Source organism: Stigmatopora argus, chromosome 8 (genome assembly GCF_051989625.1).
Source record: "Stigmatopora argus isolate UIUO_Sarg chromosome 8, RoL_Sarg_1.0, whole genome shotgun sequence".
NCBI lineage: Eukaryota > Metazoa > Chordata > Actinopteri > Syngnathiformes > Syngnathidae > Stigmatopora > Stigmatopora argus.
The window spans coordinates 13,520,282-13,544,555 of record NC_135394.1 but is presented as its reverse complement, the minus strand read 5'-3'; the positions used below and the strand labels follow the sequence as shown (position 1 = coordinate 13,544,555).

Here is a 24,274-nt window from a genome sequence, read left to right as displayed (position 1 = left end):
TGGTGTTCCCATCCATTCCAAATGGGTGTTAGTCAACGTGAACGGTTTCTCGGGCGTGCGCTTAATCGTGGTTGGGAAAATGACAGTTGTTGGAGAACGCCGAGGACCGGACGGGCTCGTCCACATCTGCGAGGGAATGTTACATCGGCGTTTCAATATTTACTCAGCCGATTGATATATCCGCCACGCGGCTCCCCTCGTGCTGCAAGTATGCGCCGCTGGCCGTTAAGTCGGGTATCAAGAGAGGTCGAAAAACGCCTTTGCGCCGTGCGGCTGTGGGAATGTTTGACGAACATCCGCACAAATCCGGGGGCAGTTTTTATTTTATCTTATTTCGAAATGAGGGGAGGTTTTTTTTTGCGCCATTCTACCAATTAGTTTGTCACGAGTAGACGTCCAATCCGTTTGAACTGGGAGGTTGGCAGTGAATGAACATTCACTGAAAAAAATATACATAAAAAAAACCAACATTCTTTAAAAAGCCACTTTATTCTTCTAATTTATGGGCTTTTTTATTTGCTATAAATATTGCAGTGGCTCCCACTTCAAAAGAATTGGACGTCTATTTCCGCCAATGACGGAAACATATCTTTCATTGCTATCAATAGAGGTACAAAATGAAATATGTTAATATATTTAAAATATCAGGTACAACATTTCATTGTCAATACTAGTAAAAACACTCATTTGAATACTAGCCCAACCCCAGTAGATACCTGTTTCGCAACGAGATCCAGTATATCCGGGTGGGCACTGACAGCTGAAACGGTTCACAAGGTCTTGACAAGATCCTCCATTAAGGCAGGGAGATGACGCACACTCGTCCACGTCTGACAAAGAAAAACATTGTTATTTTTAAATGAGTAAAAAGACAACTTTTAATCTTCTAATTGGTGCCCTTTTACACTAAAAAAAATATTTCTTGCGATGTTTACAGAATAAAGGCCACTCAGGTTGTTGTTCTTCTTGTAGACACAGATTTTAAAGCGCTGCTCTTTTCCGTACCGCTAACACTCGCAGGGGTGCTGGAGCCTATCCCAGCCATCAGGCGGGGGGCGTGACCGGATGTTTGGTCGCCTGGACCCAAACGACCGGCGACCAAACGTCCGGCGACCAAACAAGGTAAAACAACACGGTCTACGCATCAATAAAAGCCAACAATGGCCATGAGCAGTTTCACTGAGCCGACGTGTGAGTGTATAAGAGTTTGTATGTACATGCGTTGTCCCTTTAAGAAGCTACGTCAGTCAGGGTCTTAACAAGTTCTCCAACAAAACACAATAAAAGTACGGGAAATTTGGAGCTTTTCTTTCGCCTAATAATTAATAGGGCATTAAGTATGACTAAATAATAATTTGCAGTTTGTATTTAGGGAATTTGAGCAACGATTTAAATGGTAATTATCAATAACCTTCCGCTCAACCAAAAGACCGGCGACCAAAAGACCGAGTACCGGGGGACACCCTGAATCAGTGCTGTTATTCTCTTAATTAATTAATTAATTGCAGAATTATTAGCCAGTGTAGGGCTGGCCGCGACAGCAACGAAACTAATCTTGATGAAAACACCTAGCTTCCGCTATATCACTTCCTGGCCAACACCGAAATGTGTTTTGCGCATTTTTGTGTTTATTTCACAAAGAAAAGGCCAGTGGATTGAAGTCTAGTCAAGTCCAATCTATCCAAATTCAGTAAAGTACAGTACAGTTCCGAAAAAGAACAAAAGCAGTTACAAAATGGGGTCCTGCTTCTCACCGATGCCGCAGCGTCGTCCGGTGAACCCCGACAAGCAGGAGCAAGTGAAGGAGGGATCCCCGGCGATGCAGTCGTCGATGCAGCGTCCCCCGTTAAGGCACGGTCTCAAGTGCGGACACACCGACGCTGGGAGAAGGATCCAAAAACTTGAACGCCATCCTTGCCTTTGGGTTACTAATTTAGGGCACCCTTACCCGAATCGTTGCAGCCGCCCACCTCCACGTTGGCGGCGTGGTCGATGCGGAAAACCCAGCGTCCCGGAAAACCCACGTTGGTGGTGGCCTCCAGGCCGGCCACGTCTCGGGTGCGCGAGCCGGGAATGTTGAAGTATCGAACGCCGTCGCCCGCGTTAAAACCTGCCTGGGGGCGGAGTCGGGACGGGACAGAGAGTCGCTCCCTCAGAGGTCTGGCCGCCAATCAAACGGTTGGACTTTTTCATCTAACGTTGTTTTTACCTGCGCGGCGATGCCTCCCAGGCCATTGGCGTCACCCCCGCTGCTGGCGTGCCGTCCGGTGGTCCAGGTGACGTTGTTGTACTGGAAGATGGTAAAGGAGAACTCGCCGTCCGTAATGAGCACCGCTTGGAATGTGTTCACCTGCAGAAATACGGTCAAAAGTTACCGCCCAAGTTTCCATAGTACCTCAGTTGTCTCTTCAAAATATTGCCAGACACTTTTTGCCGTGTGAAAATGAGATCTGAGCTTGTTTGGAGAGAATTTGTATGGAAAAATTGCAAAGTAGGCTAACGCTATTATAACTACCTTTTTTGCCGTTTACGGGTTTCAGTGTGGATTTTCACATTTAAAAAAAATATTTTTACTTCTTCCTAGTAGCAAGAATGGCTTCCGCTTACGAGTTTCAGCGTGGATTTTCACATTTGTATGAACTTTAAAAAATAAAGAATAATTTAAAAAAAGTAATAGCAGAAAAAAATCGCTAAGTCGTGAATTCGCGATAAGTGAAGACGTGATAATTGAGGGATTACTGTAATTCACTTGAGGGGAAAAACTAGAAAAGGTCAGTTTCATTCTTTTTCAAAAAGTACATTTTTATCAATTATTCTATTTTGTTTTTTAAACCATCGCTGCCAGCCCTCCAGTGGAATTCCATTGGACGTCTATCACCGTCAATGCTAGCTCACTTCCAAATACATTTTTAAGACCCAATTTTTTTTGCCCGATTCGGATTGCCTAAAAAAATGGCGCCATGTTACAAATCAGAAATGGATACCGACCGCAGTGGTAAATTTTTATCAATTATTCTATTTTGTTTTATTAATCCATCGCTGCCAGCCCTCCGGTGGAATTGCATTGGACTTCTATCACCGTCAATACTAGCTCACTTCCAAATACATTTTTAAAACCCCAATTTTTTTTTTGCCCAATTCAGATTGCCTAAAAAAAATGGCGCCACGTTACAAAGCAGAAATGGATACCGACCGGAGTGAATTTTTATCAATTATTCTATTTTGTTTTATTAATCCATCGCTGCCAGCCCTCCGGTGGAATTGCATTGGACTTCTATCACCGTCAATACTAGCTCACTTCCAAATACATTTTTAAGACCCCAATTTTTTTTTTGCCCGATTCAGATTGCCTAAAAAAATGGCGCCACGTTACAAATAAAAAATGGATACCCACCGGAGTGGTGGCGCTGCCCCCGTAGAAGGTGACCCTCTCCCAAGTAGCCACCAGCACCCACGTGGCGTTAAAGCGGGGGAAGTCCGAGAAGTAGGTCCTGACGTGGGCGGCGGCCCGGCCCAGGACATCCGGCTCGCGGCTCTGTCGATAAAAGACGCGTCCCGCCCGGCGGTTGTCCACGTCGGACCAGAAGGGCGCCACCACCCGGCGGTCCCCGGCGATGGGGAAGGCCACGGGGGTGAACTGGGACACCTCTCGGAGGAAGGACACCAGGCCGTTGTTGTTCACCTGCCAAGCAAAAAGAAAAAAGAAAAAGGGGAAGGGTCCGTGACTGGGCGACGATGTTGGAGTGGCAAACACATGCTAGCTTTTTCATTTGGAGCAGCTGCGCAAACAAAAAATTTGGCCGCTGGTTCAGACGGGAAAAGTCACACTTTTGAAGAAATGCAAACACTCGTCAGCAAAAAATGACCTCATTCCCACCTACTTAATGGTACATGTGTCAGTAGGTAGAATTGTTTTTTTCTTTCTTCAAAGGGCGCGTATTGCCAAATGTACTAAGTTGAAAATAATTATTGTTACTTTACCATTGGTTTAGATTTTTAGTTGTTGTTGTTTAATGATCTCAACATTGGTCTATTTTGTTTGCATTTATTAATTGGAATGTTTAATCATCAACCCTAACAAAAATCTACCGTATTTTCACGACTATACGGCGCATCGTATTTTTAGCCGCAGTGTCAATAACGAGTGCTATTTCTGTATTTGACACACACAAAGGACGCACCGTTTTTATAGACGCAGCCAGGCATGATAAAACATACACCAGCTTAAACATACACGCTACACCCACACGCTAAAAACATGTTTTTAAAAAGGCAACGGAAGCAAAACGGAGTTCGGTTGTACTTTATTTAGCCATTTTACAATGTACTCACGTCATCATCACCCACAAATCCATCAAAGTCCTCATTTTCTGTGTCCGAATTGAACAATTGTCCAAATGAGTCATCGAAAACGCTGAGTTTTATACGTTCGTCCAGGCGGCCACAATCCATTCGCAAATAGTAGCTAGCTAGTAGCTAGCGTAACTATTCCAGCGCTGCCTTCCACGCTTCGTAAAGCATTGGGTGTATTGACAAAAGAACTATATATCCCAGCAGTCATTGCGCAGTACTTTTTCGGCGGTGAAAATAGTAGAGTTGGGGGCTGCTTGCCGTAGTTGTGAGAGCTGTAGAGGATGGTGTACCCTATCGACTGATTTATTTGATTTTATCGTGATAACAATTTTAGTATTGGTCCATATATAAAGCGCACTGGATTATTAGGCGCCCTGTCTATTTTGGAGAAAATTCAAGACTTTTATGTCCGCCTTATAGTCGTGAAAATACGGTAAATAAAAACAGGAATGTCCCTATGTAAAAAAATAATAATAACATGGTGAAATAAATCTCGAAATAATAAAGCATTTAACAGATTTATTTTTTGCAGCACTCCTGGTCCTGGCCAAGCTGCGTGTAACAAAACAACAACGCTAAAAGGGAATTGGTGGGAGGCACCCGCACTCGCACCCGGCCGGCCTAGTTTTTGGCTTCTGGCCCCCAAAACATCATTTGGTGTAAAAACATCCCAGGAAGTTTTGTTTGGCTACAAGGACGGAAGCTCAGTTAATGATCGCGACCGCAGCTTTCTTCCCCTTCGCATCAGCGGGACGCGCTGAGAACCCGAACTCCCGTTCGTGTGTGCGTGCGCGAGTGGAGCTCCGCCCATCCGATAGCGGGATGAAAAGAACGGACGCTCGGGAGTTGTGAAGCTCCCACGCCTGCAGAGAGAAGCGCTAATGATGTGTTCCTGTGCCAAAGAGCCTTTTGCGTAACACGGGATCAACTCCACTTGAATACAGTGTAGACCGACCGGACTTTTCAGCCAAATAATACGCAATCGAGAGGACAAAAACAGATAAAAGTCGCCAAAAAGCATGTTAGCAAATGTTTCCAAAAGTTAGCAATGTTAGCAAACAGTTCCAGAAAACTACAGCCTAATAAAAATAAGGTATGGATTAAAGTTTTAGTCGCAGGCCCAGCCAAACTATATCAAAAAGTGCAACTTATAGTCCGGAAAATACGACACACGCACACAACCTCCTATGTAAGTGAAAAAAAAAAATCGCTAAAATACTTCATTTTATTTGAGATAAACTGAGGGACTTTTGATGACTCGCCCTGGCTAATGGAGGATGCTGTCTGAAGTTTGACGCTCGGGTTCGAGCCCCTTAGACGGGAGAAAACATTTTCGAAGGGGAAGTGAGCGGGATTTAGCTTGGGTGCGTTTCTCCTGGCATCGGCGCTTTTATGGAGAACAACAAACTTTGATGTGGCTCGTGGCGAGCCAAAGCAAACCTGACCAACGAAGAAGAAGAAGAAGGTGCTCGGGCGTGAAAAGGAGAGGGGAAACACTACGTCTTTCTTTTCAAAAGAGCGGCCGAGCGACGTTTCCGCTCCTCCTTTTCGGCTCATAAAGCCGCTTCGGAACAACTTTCACGCGCCGGCGACTTTGCGGGCAATTGCGAGGATTCTCGATTTATCCAGGGAAATATCGAGTTGGTGTCGTGACAAATCTGGCCCGGCGGAGGCCAAACATAACAAATCACGCCGGGTGAGAACAGCTCTCGTCTCATTAACGGGATTTGGGAGATTTTGCGGCTCTTTTATTGACTCATTTTGGGGTTTTGAACTCTTTGGCTCCCCACGACGGCGGCGGACGTCCAATTTAGTCGAGCCGAGAAGCCGGTTAGTGAATAATCCCGCCCCCCCCCTCAGATGCCGAATGATCACACAAACACGTACGGAGCGGACCGCTTTAAAAGAGCGAGAGGGGGGGAAGAAAAAAAAAACATTTTTGGGAGATGAGCGCTTGCAGATGTTGGCAAGAGGTTCGGTAAACTTCAACGCATGCATCACGCGCTTCCCTCCCGGCGACGCCTTCTACTTCTTCTTCTTCTTCTCTCTTCCCCTGCGCTTTCTCCCGCCCGCAATAAAAAGGGTCGGATCGTAACTATCTGCCGCTAACATCTGCTTCCAAAACGCGCGTTGTGTCCTCCCTGACCTTCACGCTCCCGAACGCAGCATTTTTTGGGGACCCGCATCTGGCTCGCGTTAAGCCTGGATGGGTCATTTTCTAAGATAAAGCAGCTGGACAGTTCCAGAGGGAAGACCCCTGCCATGTTATCTGAGGCGTGGGAGGGGGGTCCGAGGAGGGGGGGGGGGGATGCACGGGGGGTGGGATCCCACGGCAACATGTGAAAACTCCCACACACAAAGCACAACACGGCGACAGCCTGCCTGGTTACCGAGGCTCCGTCTTTGGCCGTCGCGGCGGACCAAAATAAAATGCTTACTTATATCAATCTATATTTGAAGGACTGCAAATGGTTTCCCTTCCATAGGCGCGCACTACATGGAAAAGCTTTGTGTGTGAGAGGCAAAACTGCTATAAAATCTATAATAATGTGGTTTTTGTTCAATGTTAAGAGGTTGAAGAGGGCTTGAGTTGACCATTATTTGGTTAAAGGGTTTGTGTGAAGTAGGCTAATGGTGGCTAAGGTGTCAATCCAAGAGGCAATTGTAATTATTTTATGGGTTTTTGTGGGTTTTAGGTTGAATAAAACAGATTTTTGGGCCAGTCTACCAATTGAGATTTTTGAAATTGGCAAAATTGTGGTTTCTGACTGAAAGTGAATCAGAGCCAATGGACATTATTTTGTGGGTACACTTGTGATTTTTTGTAATGGGTCTAATTGACCAATTAATGAAATAACTTCAAATGGTCTATTATAAGTTATTTTTGGAGATTTCGCCATAATTTATTTCAAGAGGAGTACTAAGAGGGACACTATTGAACAATTTAATATTGGCCATAGAATGTTTTAGTGGGTCCTAGTTGAAGGTCAATTTTGGGGGGCAAATGGATAGTTTTTGTGGGTCTGCAAATGTTTATTTTTGTGGATTAGAGTTCAGAGTGAATGGGAAACAAGTGGGATTTTTGGAGGGTCCAAAAAAGTTGATTAAGGAGTTTTAGAAGTCCAAAAAGATTTAATATGTGCTTTTTGGGTGGAATTAATCAGTGCGAGTAGTAGTTGGAAGGTTTTAAAATCGGCCATATGATGTTTTTTGTGGGTCCTAGTGAAAGGTCAGTTGACACCAACAGTTTTTTTGCAGGTGTGCCAATGGAGAATTTTTTGTGGGTCTACCAATTGAGTTTTTTTTTTACTATAAGTGTGAATGGAAGCTAAAAGGGAATTTTTGAGGGTCAATGTGTATTGATTGGTGTTGCATTAAGTTTGGGAACATTTTAGGTTGGAACCTGGTGTCAAATGTGGGAGGCTCCAAAGTTTGTAGTATGTTGATCACTGCCAGACGTCCCAGTTCAAACGAATGTGACCGTCAAGGGCTGACTTGAACTAAAAAAATAAATGTCACTGCTGTTATGCCAATGATAGCTGAAGAATGACATTTCCCAGGGCTCTGCAACGCACCATAGGTGACTTGCCTGACTTTTGCCCGTTGTTGCTATGGTTTCTCAGCCTCCCCTGGTGGACATTTGAAGACCACGAGGAGGAGGGGATGCAACGACATACAACAGGTGGTGCTGATTTAAGGCACATCAAAGCGTGTGTGCGCGTGTATGTGTGCGCCAGTGTGTGTGTGTGCATGTGAAAAGCCGGCGAAAGTTCTTCTACGGGTCGCACGGGACAATGGAAACGAAATACGGTACAAACAAAGAATTGCACATGCAAACTTACCAGATTTTTTTCCCTTGTTGCTTTTATCATGAGAAATTTGTATTAAAGGATGGCTTTTGGAAAAAAAAAAGTTTGGACTTGAAAAAGGTTTAATCGTTTACTGATTCAATGACAAATGGAAGTATTATGTGACTTTAGATAGTTTAAAAAGTCTGCTAGCAGGGGAAGTGATAAAAACAAAAACAATCTAGGTTCAATTTGAGCAGTGTCGTGAGTCAGTATTGCTGGTTTGTTAGATCTACTATATGAGTGAAAGATGTCACCATCAATGGCAGCCATTGAGTTTACACACGTGGTGGCAAAGAAAGTGTTAAGATGGCACTGACAATTAAATAAAAGTAGAAACATTTTCTCTTTAGCTGTAAAATATCATTTTTCAGTGTCTGATGGGAAGAGACGTCCAATCCATTTGAACTTTTGCCATATGCCAGCTAATGAGTGAAAGAAAATCGCATTTTTGAACTAAAACAGGGTTGTCAAACATGCAGGCTGAGGGCCAATTGAGGCCCACGGCACACGATATTATGGACACCTATTTCACAGCAAATAAGTATTATGCTGACACAAACATGTTTTCGCAATGAGAAATAAAAAGTAGCTAATCATAAGATCATTACAAAAACATTGAAACTAAATTGAATTTTAACATGACGTGGAATAATAAAGGATTTAAATAGTGTCAAACACCGATTTTGCTGCAGGTAATGAAAAATTGGAAAGGATTCTAATGTCATTTTAAAAAAAAACATTCCAAAAATGAGTAATAAAGTTTGAGACCCCCGATCTACATTTGCACACCAAAAATGAATATATGTATACTTTTTCCTAAAGAAACATTTTTCCAAACGTACAAATCCTATTTTTTCATGGTCAGCACACTCACATGCACAAACTCTACAGTGTAGCACTTGGCTGCTCACCCCCGCAACCCATATCATCCCCTCAGAGTCCTGTCACCTTGCCTTGCCAAGTCGGCACACACACACACACATGCACACGCGCACACACTCAAAACACACATAACTGCAAATAAATGAAATCACTCACATAGAGTCCGGCGTGCTTGTCTCCGAAGAAGGGGAACGCCACGGAGATCTCCAGGAACCCCGAGCCCCCGTCGTCCTGGGCCACCGTCTGCGCGTCCCCCCGGTCCACGCCGAAGGGGTAGAAGTCCTCCAGGGGCACGGCCGCCTCCGCCCCTCCGGCCAGCAGAAGCAGGGCTCGCAGCAAGAGCAGCGCCGGCGGCATGGCCTCAGCCACCCTAGGGGTGGGGGAATCGGATGGAGGAGGCCCCGACTCGAACCCACCTCGGGGGGGTGGGGAGCAAGCCGTCGGAGGGTCTCACGCTGGTCCTTCAGCTCCGCCGTGTGTGCGGAATACTGGGGATTCCTCGCATTCTGCTCTAAGAATCAACGAGCCGGAGCCTTTTTCTCGTTTTTTTTTTTTTTGGTGTGTAAACAATCCGTCGTTTTTTTTAGGGGAGTCCCTGATGACTGAGCTTGTGAGATATCCTCAATAAAAGCGCTCTATTCTAAGCCTGCTAAAGGACTTCTTTCACTTTCTGGCCCCACCTACAGCGGGGAAAGACCACCTTGCATAATTAGCCGGTGCCGGCCAATGGCGAGGCAGGGGGGCGGGTAACCGGACACAGCCGGGGGAGGGGCTATGGTAATCAAAGGACTGCTTGAAGTGGAGGGGGACGCACAACGAGGCGCACTCATTCGTTAATATCCTCGATATCCCCGTGTAATGTACTAAAGTCCTGTGAACATGTTGTTCTTCTGTGGTCCTTAAATCGTTTGATATGAACGAAATACAAAATATTAAGGCTACGGGATGAACACGCCAAAAGCTTTCCACACAGGCACACACACCCTTTTGTGGTTTGTCAGCAGTTTCATCTCTCTCGACCACCACAACATGAAATCCACACACTTTTTTTTTTATTTTGCGGGTCAGCGTGTTGTGAAAGACACTTCTGTCCTACCTCAGATACCCCAAACTCCCCCTAAAAGTGAAAAAAGAGAGAAAGTGAATAGTGCAAACGTGTCAAAAAAACGGACTTTAAACAAAGAGGATTGCATCAAAAAACTGTTTTCCATTAAAATGAATGGAATTGCCATCAATCAATTCCAGGCTAGCTGGAAAATATTGCAACGATTGAGAGTAAGATGGAACAAATTGAAGCTTCTTTTCAATTCATTTTCTTAAATACGACTTTATTACAACGAATAAACACTCACCTCAGAAACTTTTATTTGAACTGATTCTCTGCCAATGGCTGTGCTCAACACTTAATCCTTTTGAACGGTTCAAAACGATTGGACGTCTATCACCATTAAGGGCAGACAAAGAGTGAAAGGTTTCTTCCAAGAGAGATTTGGTGCTTTTCGCTCAAGTTCAATGTCCCAAACAACCCGCGTTGTTGTCCAGCAAGTTGCGGTTGCTAAATATTTGAATGTTTTTGTGGGTCTAAAGCACCTTGTGGACGCAGGCCTGTCGCCATCGAGTCTCTTCGTCCAGTTGCTGTTTAAATGTGGAAATCTGCAATTCCAGATAAGACATTTATTGACCAGGTGATTTATAATATGATTTTAAAAGATTCATTTTAATTAGGGTCTTAAATTCCGAGTTTTTCTTCTTTTTTTTGCTTCCGAACATCTAGTTCTTGCAACGGTAGTGGTCCGTGAGGCATTTGTTGTAATGGTTACAAATGGTTTAAGGACATTTTTTGTGGGTCTTAGTTGAGTGTGAATGACGGCCAAGGAATATATTTTGTGGCTCCGCCTATATGGAGTTTGGGGGTGGTTCCGTGGTGAGAGTCACTGGGAGGGAGCCAATGAATGTATTTCTTGTGGGTTGGAGTCTGGTGTGAATGAGAGAAAGTGGGGAGGTTTTTTTTGTGGGGGCAAAAAAATTGAACATGGAGTCAAATGAAAGAAAATGGTTTTTGGTAGAATTTTCCCAGAATTATTGCTAATGGTTGGAATGGTTGAACCATTTTTTTTTGGTTGTTCCTAGTTGAATGTCAATCTTAGCTAATGTAGATTTGGGGGGTATGCAGATGGGGATTTTTGCTTTGGGTCTGTCATTGAAGATTTTCTTTGTGGATCTGCCAATGAAGATTTTTGTGTGAATTGTAGTTGAATGTCAATCATAGGCAACTGAGATTTCTTTTGATGATCTGTCAATGAGACCCTTTTGGTATAGATTTGCCAATGGTGATTTTTTTGTAGTTCAAGTGGAGCTGATGATTGATTTTTTTTTGTTTGCCCACCAATGAAAATGTTTTGCAGGTTTGCCAATGTAGATTTTTTTTTGCAGGTCTGCCAGTAGAAAGTTTTTGTAGGTCTGTTAACAGGGATTTTTTTGTGGTCCACCCGTGAATATTTTTGGAGGTTCCAGAAATGGATTTTTTTTTATATTTCATTTAGTGTTAACTGCTATTTTTGTGGGTCTGCCAATGGAGAGTTTTTGTGGGTCTTAAGTGAACTCAAACGGAGTGAATGGAGAATATTTGTCTTATTTATTGACAATATATTTTATTATGGCTGCTGAATTTCCGCTATTCCAGCAGCTTTCTGTTTTTTTGTGGTTTCTTGCATCATGATGTCATTTGGAACCGCTAATAATTCCTTCCACCTCTATTCGGATCTTAATGCCAGATGAATTTGCACCAAACATACCTTTTAAAATGATAGCCACAAACTTTAACGTCGGCTTTCTTGGAGACCATCACATTCTCCCAAAATGTGAAATGAAATCAAGGTTGAACTTTTGGTCATTCCTACAGGTTTCAATAATTGTAATTTAAGACTTTTCAAAACCACTTAGAAGAGAATATATTGCCAATTCTGGGGCATTACTTTTTTGTTAAATTTATAGACATTCGCAACAACAACGAAAAAAAATCTCTAACTCCTAGATGTAATTCAATTGACTAGATTTCATGCAACGGAGCTCAATTGTATTTCCTTTACCTGGTCCTCCAAACACTTGACCCTGGTATGGTGGGCCTTCTCCCGGTTCTCCTGCACCTGTTGCGCCTGCAGCTGAGCGTCGCGCAGTCGCTGGGTGGCGGCGTCCAGCTCCTGGTGGTGGTGCGCCGTCACCTCCAGGAGGTGCTGTGCCTGCGAGCGCTCCAGCTGGCCTACGTGCGCCTGAACGCATCACAAAATAGCGTAAGAAAAAAAAACGGCGTTCAAGTTTCAGAGTGTACCATATGGCGTCCTACCTGCAGAGCCGTCACCTGATCCTGCTTCTCCACCATCTGCCGCTCGAGACACATTAGCGACTCCTGCGTCTCATTGGCGACCGACTCTTCATTCCTCAGACGCTCAATTTCCATTTCCGCCTGAAAACCCATCAACACATGAGTAAACCTAACCTGACTATTTCTGGTTTTGTCTCATCTCACCTTCTCTAGCGACTTCTTGAGGGCGCCTTTGTCTTTTCCCAGCCGCGCCGCCATTTTTTCAACGTCAGCTTTTTCCGTTTGCAGTTTCTGAAGCGCCACCTGGAGGCCCGTCACTTTTCTTTCCAGGTCCGACACCTGACTTTCTAGGTCAAACACCAATCTATCCAGTCGCTCGGTCTTTTCCAGCGCCGCCTGTTTCGCCGCCTGTTGCAGAGTCACGCTCTTGGGAGAAAAATAGTTCCATGTTTACAAAAAGCCAAATCAAATATTCTGCTTTTTCAGGAGAAAAAAAAAGATTGGATGTCATCGTATCTGTTTTTGTTTTTTGTTTTTTTACAGACATGCCTACTCAGTGTTGCCACCTTTGACCCTCCAAATGTAATAACCTTTTTCATTTCAGATGACAAACATATGCTACAAATGTAGTAATAATCCCTGTAATCGTTCTTGCGTCGCCTTGTACACAAAGATGGAAGCAAAGACAACCTCCACTGTCTTCTACTTACATTTGGATGTCATAACATACAAAACTACTCTCTATGTAAGTGAACTAAAGCAAAAAAATATTCCACAATAAAATAACAAGTACATTTGTGAGCATTTCAGATAAACTGAGGAAATTTGACATGGAATTTGAAAAGAATATCATCAATTACTATCAAGAATAGTTCTGAATTAAACTTACCTTGTGACAACACAAAAAATAAATAACCGAGTAGATAAGACATTCTCGTCGTGATACTTTTCGATACTTCTGTAAATTCGTTTTAGTCTCCCCTAGACTATTTCCCTTATAATAAATGATGATTATCTACAAAAAAAATAGCGTGTCCAGATTAAAATAATGCAAAATACAAGACGTTGAACTATCTCTATTGTAGGGCGCACAATATTTGACGCTTGACTCACGTTTCTGCACGGACATTTGAGCTACCAAGTACGTGTTAAAAGAATAAAAAACATTTTACGTACCAGTGACATGACAGTATTTACTACTGCGGCCCGAGGAGGAATTTTGTACCTGGGCTGCACAATGTTTAGAAATCGTCGGAAACCCTCGTTCTCCACGAACGAAGGTGGCAAGCTAGCATTAGCAACCATTTCCCCCAATGCCCTCGTTATCTTTAACGCCCTGGGGTTTGTCTTCTTCCATTTTCCCTTCTCCAAAGTTTGTAATCTTGTCAGTCGAACTGTCCTCTTTTCCCGCACGACGGGTTCACAGTCTTTGTATTCGTTCTCGTGGTTTTTCTTGAGGTGGTTTCGCAAGTTGGTAGTATTGAGCGAACGACTGTTGGTGCCTCTTGATATGGTTCCTCCGCAAAGCTTGCATTTGGCGAGCTTTGGGTGCTCTTCGCTCGCCTGAAAGTATTTCCAAACTGGCGAGCGTTTGCTGACCAAATGAACTAATCCTGCATTTACAGCTTCACGCGTTTTGTGCTCGTCCTCGTGATTACACTGGAGGTGTCTTTGCAGGTTGGTTGTGTTAAAATTACTACTGTTCGTACCTCCTCTTGAGACTTTGGCCCCGCAAAGCTTGCATTCGGCGAACTTTGGTTGTTCTTCGTTCACTTTAAAGTATTTCCACACAGGCGAAGTTTTGGGATTTGCCATCCCTGCGTATGTTTAGGTTTTGCAGGAACGGGAAGTGACGTCATGAGGCGTGGGTCACAGCGGTGTCAAACCGCGTTATAGTAATACTTTTTGTTATAGCTTTTTTGTTTTTAATTTTTCTATTGTTGTAACTAATTATGGCAAAATCTGTATTTTTCCGCCATTGGCTGACTATTGTGAGCTAATCAGGACTGACGTCACTTGTCGGCCATCTTAGGACAGAACTACTTGCTCCACATTGTACAGCACCGACTCCACCTTAAATCATTCTAGTCTTATATTATATTGTATCTATGTATACTTGCCCTGTGGCTCTTAGTATTGACTCTCTGCGGCAAATATTTGCTTCATAATATTGATGAGAGCTTCATTTGGGCTATCTATGGTGTTGTTTATTATGTGTTAATAAGTAAATTAGTAAAGTATAATATAGATTTTTCACACCCGCAAAAGACTATGAAAAATAAAACAAAATAACGTCAGCAAACGACGACATGTATGTTGAAAATGTTAAGAATTGGGTCACTCAAAAGTGGATTTATCAATGTAGGGAATTCAGATTTTCTGACCTGTTGCAGGCTTTTGTTGTGTTTTTCCAGCTCAGAGTTCCTCATCTCCAAGTCATTTCGGTTCTTCTGAAGGTTCTGACTGTGCTCCGTCAAAGAGTGGTTCAGCTTCTTGCTGTCCGCCAAAGCGTTTCGGGTTTCATCCAGACGATCCTGCGATGTCAAATGTCGAGACGTTGGGATCAAAGCTCACATTAGTCGGGCTAGTGGCATGTTCAACGTCAACTACTAATGCGGCAGTACCAAACAGGTCCTCTAATTTGAAACAAATGGAGAAAAAAAAAAAATCATTTAGATTTTTAGTTGAAAATAGAAAAAACTGTATAAAACTGTACCTGCAGAAGCTGACGTTCTGCCTCGCTGTCATTGGTGGCTCTGTGCAGCTGCTTCAGGTTCTCCTGCAACACCCTCTCGCTGGTGGTCAGGGCTCGCACCCGCTCACCCAGTTGGTCTTGGCGGTGCTCGGCCCGGGCCACCGCCGCAATCCGCAGTTCCTCGCCGACCCTCAGCGCCGCCTCCTTTTCTCCCAGCTTCCTCCCTGCCTCGGCTAGCTTCCCCCGCAACGCCGTGACCTCCGCCTCCAGCTCAGTCGCTCTATTCCGGGAACGCTCCAGCTCGCCCTCCAGGGTGTGCCGAATGTTCTCCAGGAGGACCGTGCTCCTCTGGGCCTCCTGTAGCTTCTCGCGATCTGATCGTGCAGTGGCCTGGGAGCTTTCCATCTTCTCCTGGAGGACACGAACATTCTATGAGGATACTTTTATCCCAGCTGGCTAATGAAACACAAAATCAGGCAAACACTGATTTGGAAGTAGCTTGATATGAGCCACGTGCCATGAAAATCCATCTCTGTCTTCAAAACAAGCTCAATTAAATTTCCCAACTCGTATGTATAGCATAGGTATAGAGTGCACCAGTCCCCTGTGAAGCAAAGCAACCCCACCACCTCTTCTATTTCTCCAAATACTCACCCTGAGTGACTTAAACTCAGCCTGAGACGCGAGCAGAGCAGATCGCAGCTGAGCCCCCTCCTCCTCAAGGGCCATCTTGTCTTGCTCGGTGACTTCCTGTTGCAAGAGAAAGGAGGTCTGGGATTGGCGAAGTTGTTCCTCCATTTCCCGGTTTCCTACAAATAAGCGTTGTGTTAAGAGTCGGTCCTGGAGGCAATACTAAACATCAATCCCGCTAGGGAATCTACTCCCTACCATCTTTGAATGCTTGGAGGGATTTGTGCAATTTGGTGACCTCGGAGTCTGACTTGTACTGGAGTTCTGATACCTGGTTGCTCAGAACAACCAATAGAGCCTTGGACTCATCCTAAAAATATATTAAATAAAACAGGTACAGTTCAGTTGTACAATCTATAGGCAAAATTTTAGATTCACCAGTCTCAGTCTCGTTGAATGATCACTCCGTTGTTTGTGTAGAAGCAAAGCATGTCATTAATGTTAATGTAAATATTTCGAAAGAAAAAAACAAAAGGACAGAATCCAATTGGAGATTTTGACAAAAATTGTGCCCACAAATCTGGTGATATAAACACTACTTTTCATGCTAACACTTTAGGTCGTTTCCACTGCTAACTTGAGCATGTTGGCTAACATGTAGAACATACTATTATGAAAATAAGTGTGGACTGTAAATTTTGATTCTAAATTGGTGGAAATGTTTATTTGACCATTTAATGAACAAAGTTTTTATTTGTTTAGTACGCTTAGAGGGCATTCATTTAACTCATTGGCTGCCATAGACGGCATGAGATGTCCAATCCATTTGGAATGGGAAAGAACGATGGTGAAATTGAGTGCCCTGTAAGGGTTAAACAAATAGATTAAAAAAAAATCCTACTTCATGCATGAAAGAGTTAACTCTTCACTCTATTTAGAAATTGAAGAAAGTGGTAAGAAGCCAAGACATACTCTTTCCCTCTGTGTGTCCCTGAGTGCTCTCTGGAGATCCTGCATTCCAGCCTGGATGGAGTCCAACTCCAGTTCTTCATCGTCAGCACAGGAAGCGGAGTCCTCGGTCAAGCCGTCTCCCGCCGAGCCTGCGGCCGGCGCGTGTAAACCTCCTGACAGCCGCGTGTAAACTAACGCGCGACAAGACAAACCTCGCGGAGGAAGTTTCCTCCCGGGAGACGCCGAGCCAAGACGGCGCAGCGCGGAGCCCGCCGCCCAGATTTTCTGCCCCAGCTTGCGCCGCCGGCCCTCGCTCGCCGCCAGCCGACCCTCGCTCGCCGCCAGCCGACTCTCCAAATCCAGGGCGGCGGTGGCGGCGCGGCCCGTTTGGATGGCGGCGTCCTCCAGCGCCCGCTGCAGGCGGGCGACCTGGTCGCGGTGCTTCTGCTCGGCCAGATGCTGCTGGGCTTCTCGGACCCGCTGGAGCTCCGAGCTTTGACGTTCCGATTCCTCCAGCTCCGACACGCGCCGCTGTAGCGATGACGCCTGACCCAACACATTACAATTGTTGCTAAATCCCAGTGAAAAATCTAATCAAAAGTCATTACACAACAGCTGCGTATAACGAAATTGGTGGTGCTACTCCACAAAGTGCGTGTTTCCCCGTCAAGAATAAAATAAGTCATTTAAAAAGTCATGTCCGGGCAAGGTATTTGTAAAATATTGCACAATCTAAGACAGTGGTGTCAAAGTGGTGGCCTGGGGGCCAAATCTGGCCCGCCACATCATTTTGTGTGGCCCGGGAAAGTAAATCATGAGTGCCGACTTTCTGTTTTAGGATCAAATTAAAATGAAGAGTATAGATGTATATTAAATTTCCTGATTTTCTCCCTTTTAAATCAATAATTGTAATTTTTTAATCATTTTTTTCTGTGTTTTTAGTTCAAAAATCATTTTGTAAAATCTAAAAATATTTAAAAAAAAGCTAAAATAAACATTGTTTTAGATCTATAAAAAAGTCAATATTCAGGGCTTTTAATCCAGTTCTTTTAATCCATTTATTAAAAAAAAAAATCTAAATATTATATCTAAAATGGTCCGGCCCACATGAAATCGAGTTGACGTTAATGCAGCCCGCAAACCAACCAGCATGATATATATATATTTTTTCCCTCTTTATTGAGTATTTTTGAGCTGGTGCAATTTATAGTCTGAAAGATACGTTATATATAAGTGGCACTCGAACATAAGTTCTAGGCCCAAAAAACAAACTTTGAAAAAAAAGTGTGACTTATAGTCCAGAAAATACAGTATTTTTTTTTTAATTTAAAGTGGTATCATTACAGTATGATCAATGGTTATCGGTGCAAAATGTGTGAATATGTATATGACCTGATTGTTGGCTGCATCTCTGGCAGCCTGGCACTCCATCACTTTCTGCTTCAGGCTGAACGCCAGAAGCCCCGCCTCCTCGCGCTGCTGTTCTTCTTGACAGAGTTGCGCCTGCAGCTGCTTCAACTCTTGCTCCTGCCGCTGCTTCTCACCTTGCACGACCTTAAGCTGCGATAAACAACAGCTACTGCACCAGGTTTTTTTTTTTTTCGTCCTACAACCGATTTCGGGCTTCCTACTTGAAAACCATCTGACATTAGTGTATTTTATGAATGTGAATGCTTGTCTGTCTCGTCCTGCTCTGGGATTGGCTGGCCACCAATTCAAGTTGTAACCCGCCTAGAACAACTTGAAAGCTGGAATAGGCTCCAGCACCCCCGCGAATCTTGTGAGGATAAGCGGTTCAGAAAATAATCTTTATTATTCTTAAATTTCTAAATAGAGTGAAAAGTGAATTATGTGTATATGAAGAAATTAAATACTAAGTCAAACTCAAACTCAAAATGAACGAATGGATTTTTTTCGCCTACCATTTGAGATTTTTATTTTTCCTGGAAATGTGCCGGACAATTTTGTGTGAAATAAAATTTAAAAAAACGTGAACACGTTGGGAATCATATTTATTATTTTCGGGTTTGACAGCTATTTTTAATAGAGATGTCTTGAGACAGATTTTTTATTTATTTACTTTAGATTAAAAAAAAATTGCAGATATATTTTGCAGACCAATCCAACGCTGATTTTATTTATATCCGTATTTCTTGGCAATTAAAAACAAAAAGAGTGAATGACAAGTCATATTTTTGAATGTGAGCGTCCTTAAGAAATGCTTTGTATAAAAATATTTTCATGATGCTGTCTTACAATCCTTAGTTTCTCAAAAGAAGAACTAATCCCACTCATCAGAGTGTCTTGATTTACAACGGTCTAAAAGGGTGCCGGTGCTAAATGTGAATACTGGCTCAAATTCAAACGTGAGACAAAAATAGCCGTATTGGAGCTGAAACTGACACTGAGAATCGAATCGGGACAACGCTACTAGTTTTTAGGAGTCAAATCCTTGGTTTTTCTCAATGATCAGATTATGATGAATGCTGAACATGTGGATACTACTGCTTTGACACTTTAACTCCTTCCATGCGATAATGACCGTATTTTCTCGCATATTAGCTGCCTCCGCGTGTAAACCGCACCCTTAAAATGGCCTTAAAATCGTTGAATTTGACAATTTCTGTCATATAAGACGCCCCCTGATTCACAATTTCCACCAACATATTCATGGTCTTAGTAGGGAGTACAAATGTGATACTTTGAAGGGAAAATTTTAAGAAAAATTATCGGACGTGGTATTTCTGAGATACTTTATAAATCGATTGCTAGATTGCACATTCCTAAAGGGTGTTGACTGCACGTAGACAAATTCAAAAAGGAAGTCACGTGAGCAGTACAACCAGGAAGTGGGTCCGTAGCGGTCTAGTTTGTCATCCTGAGGCAAGATGGCGGCGCCCTGAGCGAGTAATGCCAGGCACAATTGAGTGAGTTTTTTCACATTTTACGCAAGATACAATTTTTCTTCTTCTTAAATTTCATTCATAGACGTCAAAATAAATATTGTTAAGCGTTTTATCTGTTTATCTGTTCTCTATTTTCAAAGAAATGTCTGTCTGCTGTTGTCTTCAGCTCCAGATTACTGAGGAACTGTGCGGCTATGCTTAGAAGAGTGACTCTGCATATTCTCTACCTCGGTCCCAGTCTGCAGAAGTTCCCCATCCCGTGGAAGACTTCCTGTGTGTGGTTCCAGTTTTTGTCCAACTTTACAACGTCTTTTTGAGTCTGTATCCGTTTTTGCTACCGAAACCAAGATGGCGCCGTTCAAATGGCAACCGGTGAGGGTAGCTCCGTCCACTCTTGCTCATTTGGTGTTTTTGCTGCTTTTCTGTCTTAATGATTTGATTTGGTGATTCTTAATGATCCCATGGACTTTGATTTGCTTTGTACTTTGTGCTTTTTGCTTTGTTGTTCTGCGGCCTTTGCGACTGTACTGTAACTTATAACTATGCCTTTTCTTGCTACTGTCACAATGACATTTCCTGAATGCGGGATGAATAAAGTTATCCAATCCGAATGTCTTGCGTTATGGCGTTTGGTCTTTGTCACCTAGCAGTTTCGTGCATGTCAAGTCTAATTTTTAGCTCAAAAACACGATAAATTATGCAGCTGTGCATCTACGGACTTTTCTTTTATACTCTACCCACGTGCACTCAATTTATACGCTTTATTTAACGTCAAATTCTCTAACCTGCCTTCGGAGCTCTTGTTTTTGTCGTCGTGCCAGCAGCCGCGACTTCTCAATCTCCCTCATGCTTTTCCTCAGCGCGGACGCCTCCCGCTGCGCGGCAACGCTGCTCTCTTCCAAGATGGCCGCCCGTTGCTCACGCTCCTCCGCCGCTCGCTTCAAGCTGAGGTGAGGAGATTTTTAAAAGATTTGTCACTGGAGAATCCCACGAGATTCTCTACCTGCCGTTGTCGCTCTCCGCCATCTTGACGGAGGCTCGGAGTTCTTCGTTGGAGGCGCGGATGGCGTCTTTTTCGCCGCTCGCGTCATTCAGTTGCCGTCGCAGGTTGAGGGTTTCCTCGCGCTGCTTCTCCCAACCGTGGACGCTCTCCTGGAGGGAGCGCCGGACCTCGCTGAGCTCGCTCCGAGTCGTCGCCAGTCGCTCCGAGCTGTCCTGCAGTTGGCTTTTAAGAACTTCCACCTTTGGACAAGGACAGACAAAACTTTATAGCACGTTTATATTCCCGGCTCATGGTCATATATCTGCGCTAATGACAGTGTCAGACGCAAAGGGGAACCCTCCCAGTTCAAATGGATTGGTCAAAGGCAGGTAAAGAATTAAGATATGTTTTATTTTGAAGGATTCTTTGCAGTGGCAGCCCGGCGGCTAGAGTGGTTAGCACGCCGGCCTCGCAGCTATGGGGTCCTGAGTTCAAATCCAGGTCGGTCCATCTGTGTGGAGTTTGCATGTTCTCCCCGGGCTTGCGTGGGTTTTCTCCGGGTACTCCGGTTTCCTCCCACATTCCAAAAAACATGGACGGTGGGCTAATTGGACACTCTAAATTGCTCCTTGGGATTCAGAGTTTTCCCCGCCATTGACCCAAAGTCAGCTGGGATGGGCTCCAGCACCCCCCGAGCTTGCGTGGGTTTTCTCCGGGTACTCCAGTTTCCTCCCACATTCCAAAAAACATGCATTGTAGGCTAATTGGACACTCTAAATTGCCCCTTGGGATTCAGAGTGTCCCCCACCTTTGGCCCAAAGTCAGCTGGGATAGGCTCCAGCACCCCCTAAGCTTGCATGGGTTTTCTCCGGGTACTCCGGTTTCCTCTCACATTCCAAAAACATGCATTGTAGGCTAATTGGACACTCTAAATTGCCCCTTGGGATTCAGTGTCCCCCACCTTTGGCCCGAAGTCAGCTGGGATAGGCTCCAGCACCCCCCGAGCTTGCGTGGGTTTTCTCCAGGTACTCCGGTTTTCTCTCACATTCCAAAAACATGCATTGTAGGCTAATTGGACACTCTAAATAGCCCCTTCGGATTCAGGGTGTCCCCCGCCTTTGGCCCCGAAGTCAGCTGGGATGGGCTCCAGCACCCCCCGCGAGCCTATGGAGCAACTTGAAGCCTGAGAAAATGAATGAATGATTCTTTGCAGCCAGAATTTGGAAGTTCGGACCTTAAATCTCTCAATCTCTCAAATCAAGAGTCTATTGACACAAGATGTGATTAACATTTCTATTAATTCTTTAAGGAATTACGAGGTTCGACTCTTGGTTTATTGTTTCATAATGAAACAAAACACCCGGAATGTTAAAACAGATGACTAGATTGATGAAAAAAAAAAAGTCCAAATGGGTGAATGAGCTCATGTAAACAAAGCAGAGTGAGCACATGACCTATATTAGTATTTTTTTCTTTTTCTTTTTCTTTTGGTATTTATATTTGGCTCGGGGGAGGAAGGGGCTTATCGGGGCCGGGGCTAAGAGCCGTTCGGGCACGCGGCCAGCTTACGTCTTCTCACTGAGCTCACAGTGTGGAGAATCCGCAGAGCAGCGTGATAAACAGCAGCACACCCCCTGAACCCTGAACGTGTGGGGGAGGACAAGGAGGCCACACAGGATGATTTCGCCGTTAGAAACTCATGCGAGGAATAACTAGCGGATTTGAACATTTACACTTTATTGGGGGAAATTCAGCCCCCTAATTGGTTTCAAAAAGATGACATTTAGTGGTTAGCGAGTTCCATCTTGAGCTGACACACAATAAAGTTTTTGGATTTGAATCAATTACGTACGTATTTGGATTCCGGAGCAAATTTTGTGAGAGGAAAAAAAAATAGCCATAAAAGCCAATTTTAATGATCGTAAGTACAATTTGAAAAGCCAGCCCATCCATCGCTTCAGTATTGGCATTGGGAGCTAAAATAATTCTATCACTACTAAAAAATCATTTTAAAAAATCCTTTATTATCATGTTGGTTTGAAGCTAACACTTTGATTCTATAAATCCTGGCATTTTTGTTTGTATAGGCAATTTTAGGGTCTATTTCCATCATTTTTTATCAAAGACAAACCTGTGATAGCAGTTGCTAATTTGAACAAATTTAGAATTTGTATCCTCACTTATGGGAAAATGTTCTTTTTTAACTACATGAAACAAAGTAAGCTCATTTGAACAAATTTTGAATTTTTATCCTCACTTGTGGGACAATGTTGTTGTTTTTTAACTACATGAAACAAAGTAAGCTAATTTGAATTTTTTTTGAATTTGTATCCTCACTTATGGGAAAATTTTCTTTTTTAACTACATAAAACAAAATAAGCTAATTTGAACAATTTTTTAATTTTTACCCTCACTTGTGGGACAATGTTGTTTTTTTAACTACACAAAACAAAGTAAGCTAATTTGAACAAATTTTGAATTTTTATCCTCACTTGTGGGACAATGTTGATTTTTTTAATTACATGAAACAAAGTAAGCTCATTTGAACAAATTTAGATTTTTTTATCCTCGCTTGTGGGACAACGTTGTTGTTTTTTTAACTAGATGAAACAAAGTAAGCTAATTTGAACAAATTTTGAATGTGTATCCTCGCTTGTGGGACAATGTTCTTTTTTGACTACATAAAACAAAGAAAGCTAATTTAAACACATTTAGAATTTTTATCCTCGCTTGTGGCACAATGTTTTTTTTTAACTACATGAAACAAAGTAAGCTCATTTGAACAAATCTTCCATTTATATCCTCATTTGTGGGACAATGTTCATTTTTAACTGGTACGTAAAACAAAGTAAGCTCATTTGAACACATTTTGAATTTTTATCCTCTCTTGTGGGACAACGTTGTTGTTTTTGTAACTACATGAAACAAAGTAAGCTAATTTAAACAAATTTTGAATTTGTATCCTCACTAGTGGCACAATGTTAATTTTTAACTAATAAAACAAAGTAAGCTAATTTGAACACATTTTGAATTTTTATCCTCACTAGTGGCACAATGTTAATTTTTAACCAATAAAACAAAGTAAGCAAATTTGAACAAATTTTGAATTTGTATCCTCACTAGTGGCACAATGTTAATTTTTAACCAATAAAACAAAGTAAGCTAATTTGAACAAATTTTGAATTTTTATCCTCACTTGTGGGACAATGTTCGTTTTTTTTACTACACAAAACATAGTAAGCTAGCTAGCTAGCTAAAGTACTGTATGATATAGTTAGGGCCATAAACATTTTTGGCAGATAAATGAACGCCGGAAATGAATAACTCCACAAACGTCCTGTGTGTGATGAAAAGAATGGGCGGCGGGCGGTACCAACTAGCTAGCATAAATGCATCCCACACCCCCGAGACTGTTAGGGTCCGTTCATCGCCGCTCGCCGCGTTCATTTTATACGAGCCGCCCTCCCCTTCTTCGTGATGAGACGGCGCAGTGTTGTGTTCTAGCGACGGGAGAGGTGGGAGCGAGGTCGAGGGTCCCGCCGGAGCCAGCCTTTTGCTGTTACAAGGGGGAGAAAATAAACAGCCGCCCGCCCCCCTTTTACCGCTGGCTTATTTACACTGGGGGTTAACACAAACTTTGATTTCATAATACGGTACCAGGGACCCGCGCTCCCACCGCCGTCCCACCGGCCCTTCCCGCAT

General features: G+C 43.3%; 2 protein-coding genes across 4 annotated transcripts in view; both read right to left on the bottom strand.

Moving 5' to 3' along the window:
- The window catches only part of sned1 (sushi, nidogen and EGF-like domains 1), a 24,873-nt gene extending 14,289 nt beyond the window's left edge, over positions 1–10,584 (bottom strand). For all 3 annotated transcript variants that reach the window (XM_077607718.1, XM_077607719.1, XM_077607720.1), the window contains exons 1-7: positions 10,439–10,584; positions 9,243–10,203; positions 3,395–3,682; positions 2,210–2,350; positions 1,949–2,114; positions 1,755–1,880; positions 717–830 (exon numbers count right to left, since the gene is read on the bottom strand). In XM_077607718.1, coding sequence (XP_077463844.1) covers positions 717–830; positions 1,755–1,880; positions 1,949–2,114; positions 2,210–2,350; positions 3,395–3,682; positions 9,243–9,443 — 1,036 coding nt within the window. In that variant the 5' untranslated portion in view covers positions 9,444–10,203; positions 10,439–10,584. The remainder of the gene's footprint in view (positions 1–716; positions 831–1,754; positions 1,881–1,948; positions 2,115–2,209; positions 2,351–3,394; positions 3,683–9,242; positions 10,204–10,438) is intronic.
- Positions 10,122–24,274, bottom strand: LOC144079055 (uncharacterized). The gene is made up of 14 exons (XM_077607592.1): positions 24,230–24,274; positions 20,594–20,832; positions 20,376–20,535; positions 18,077–18,244; positions 16,897–17,230; positions 16,706–16,833; positions 15,992–16,103; positions 15,758–15,912; positions 15,125–15,514; positions 14,793–14,942; positions 12,613–12,834; positions 12,430–12,549; positions 12,176–12,355; positions 10,122–10,739 (listed from the first exon to the last, which is right to left on the bottom strand). Exons 1-14 carry the CDS (start codon positions 24,272–24,274, stop codon positions 10,668–10,670), a joined length of 2,475 nt encoding a protein of 824 aa, XP_077463718.1. The 3' UTR covers positions 10,122–10,667.

What these genes read in the sequence shown, in the direction of transcription:
- LOC144079055 (XM_077607592.1), bottom strand. Translation starts at nt 24,274, where the DNA reads ATGCGGGAAGGGCCGGTGGGACGGCGGTGGGAGCGCGGGTCCCTG. An exon ending in GCGGAGAGCGACAACGGCAG is followed by an intron (nt 20,536 to 20,593) that starts GTAGAGAATCTC and finishes TCCTCACCTCAG; the next exon opens with CTTGAAGCGAGCGGCGGAGG. An exon ending in CAGAACGTCAGCTTCTGCAG is followed by an intron (nt 14,943 to 15,124) that starts GTACAGTTTTAT and finishes TTGACATCGCAG; the next exon opens with GATCGTCTGGATGAAACCCG.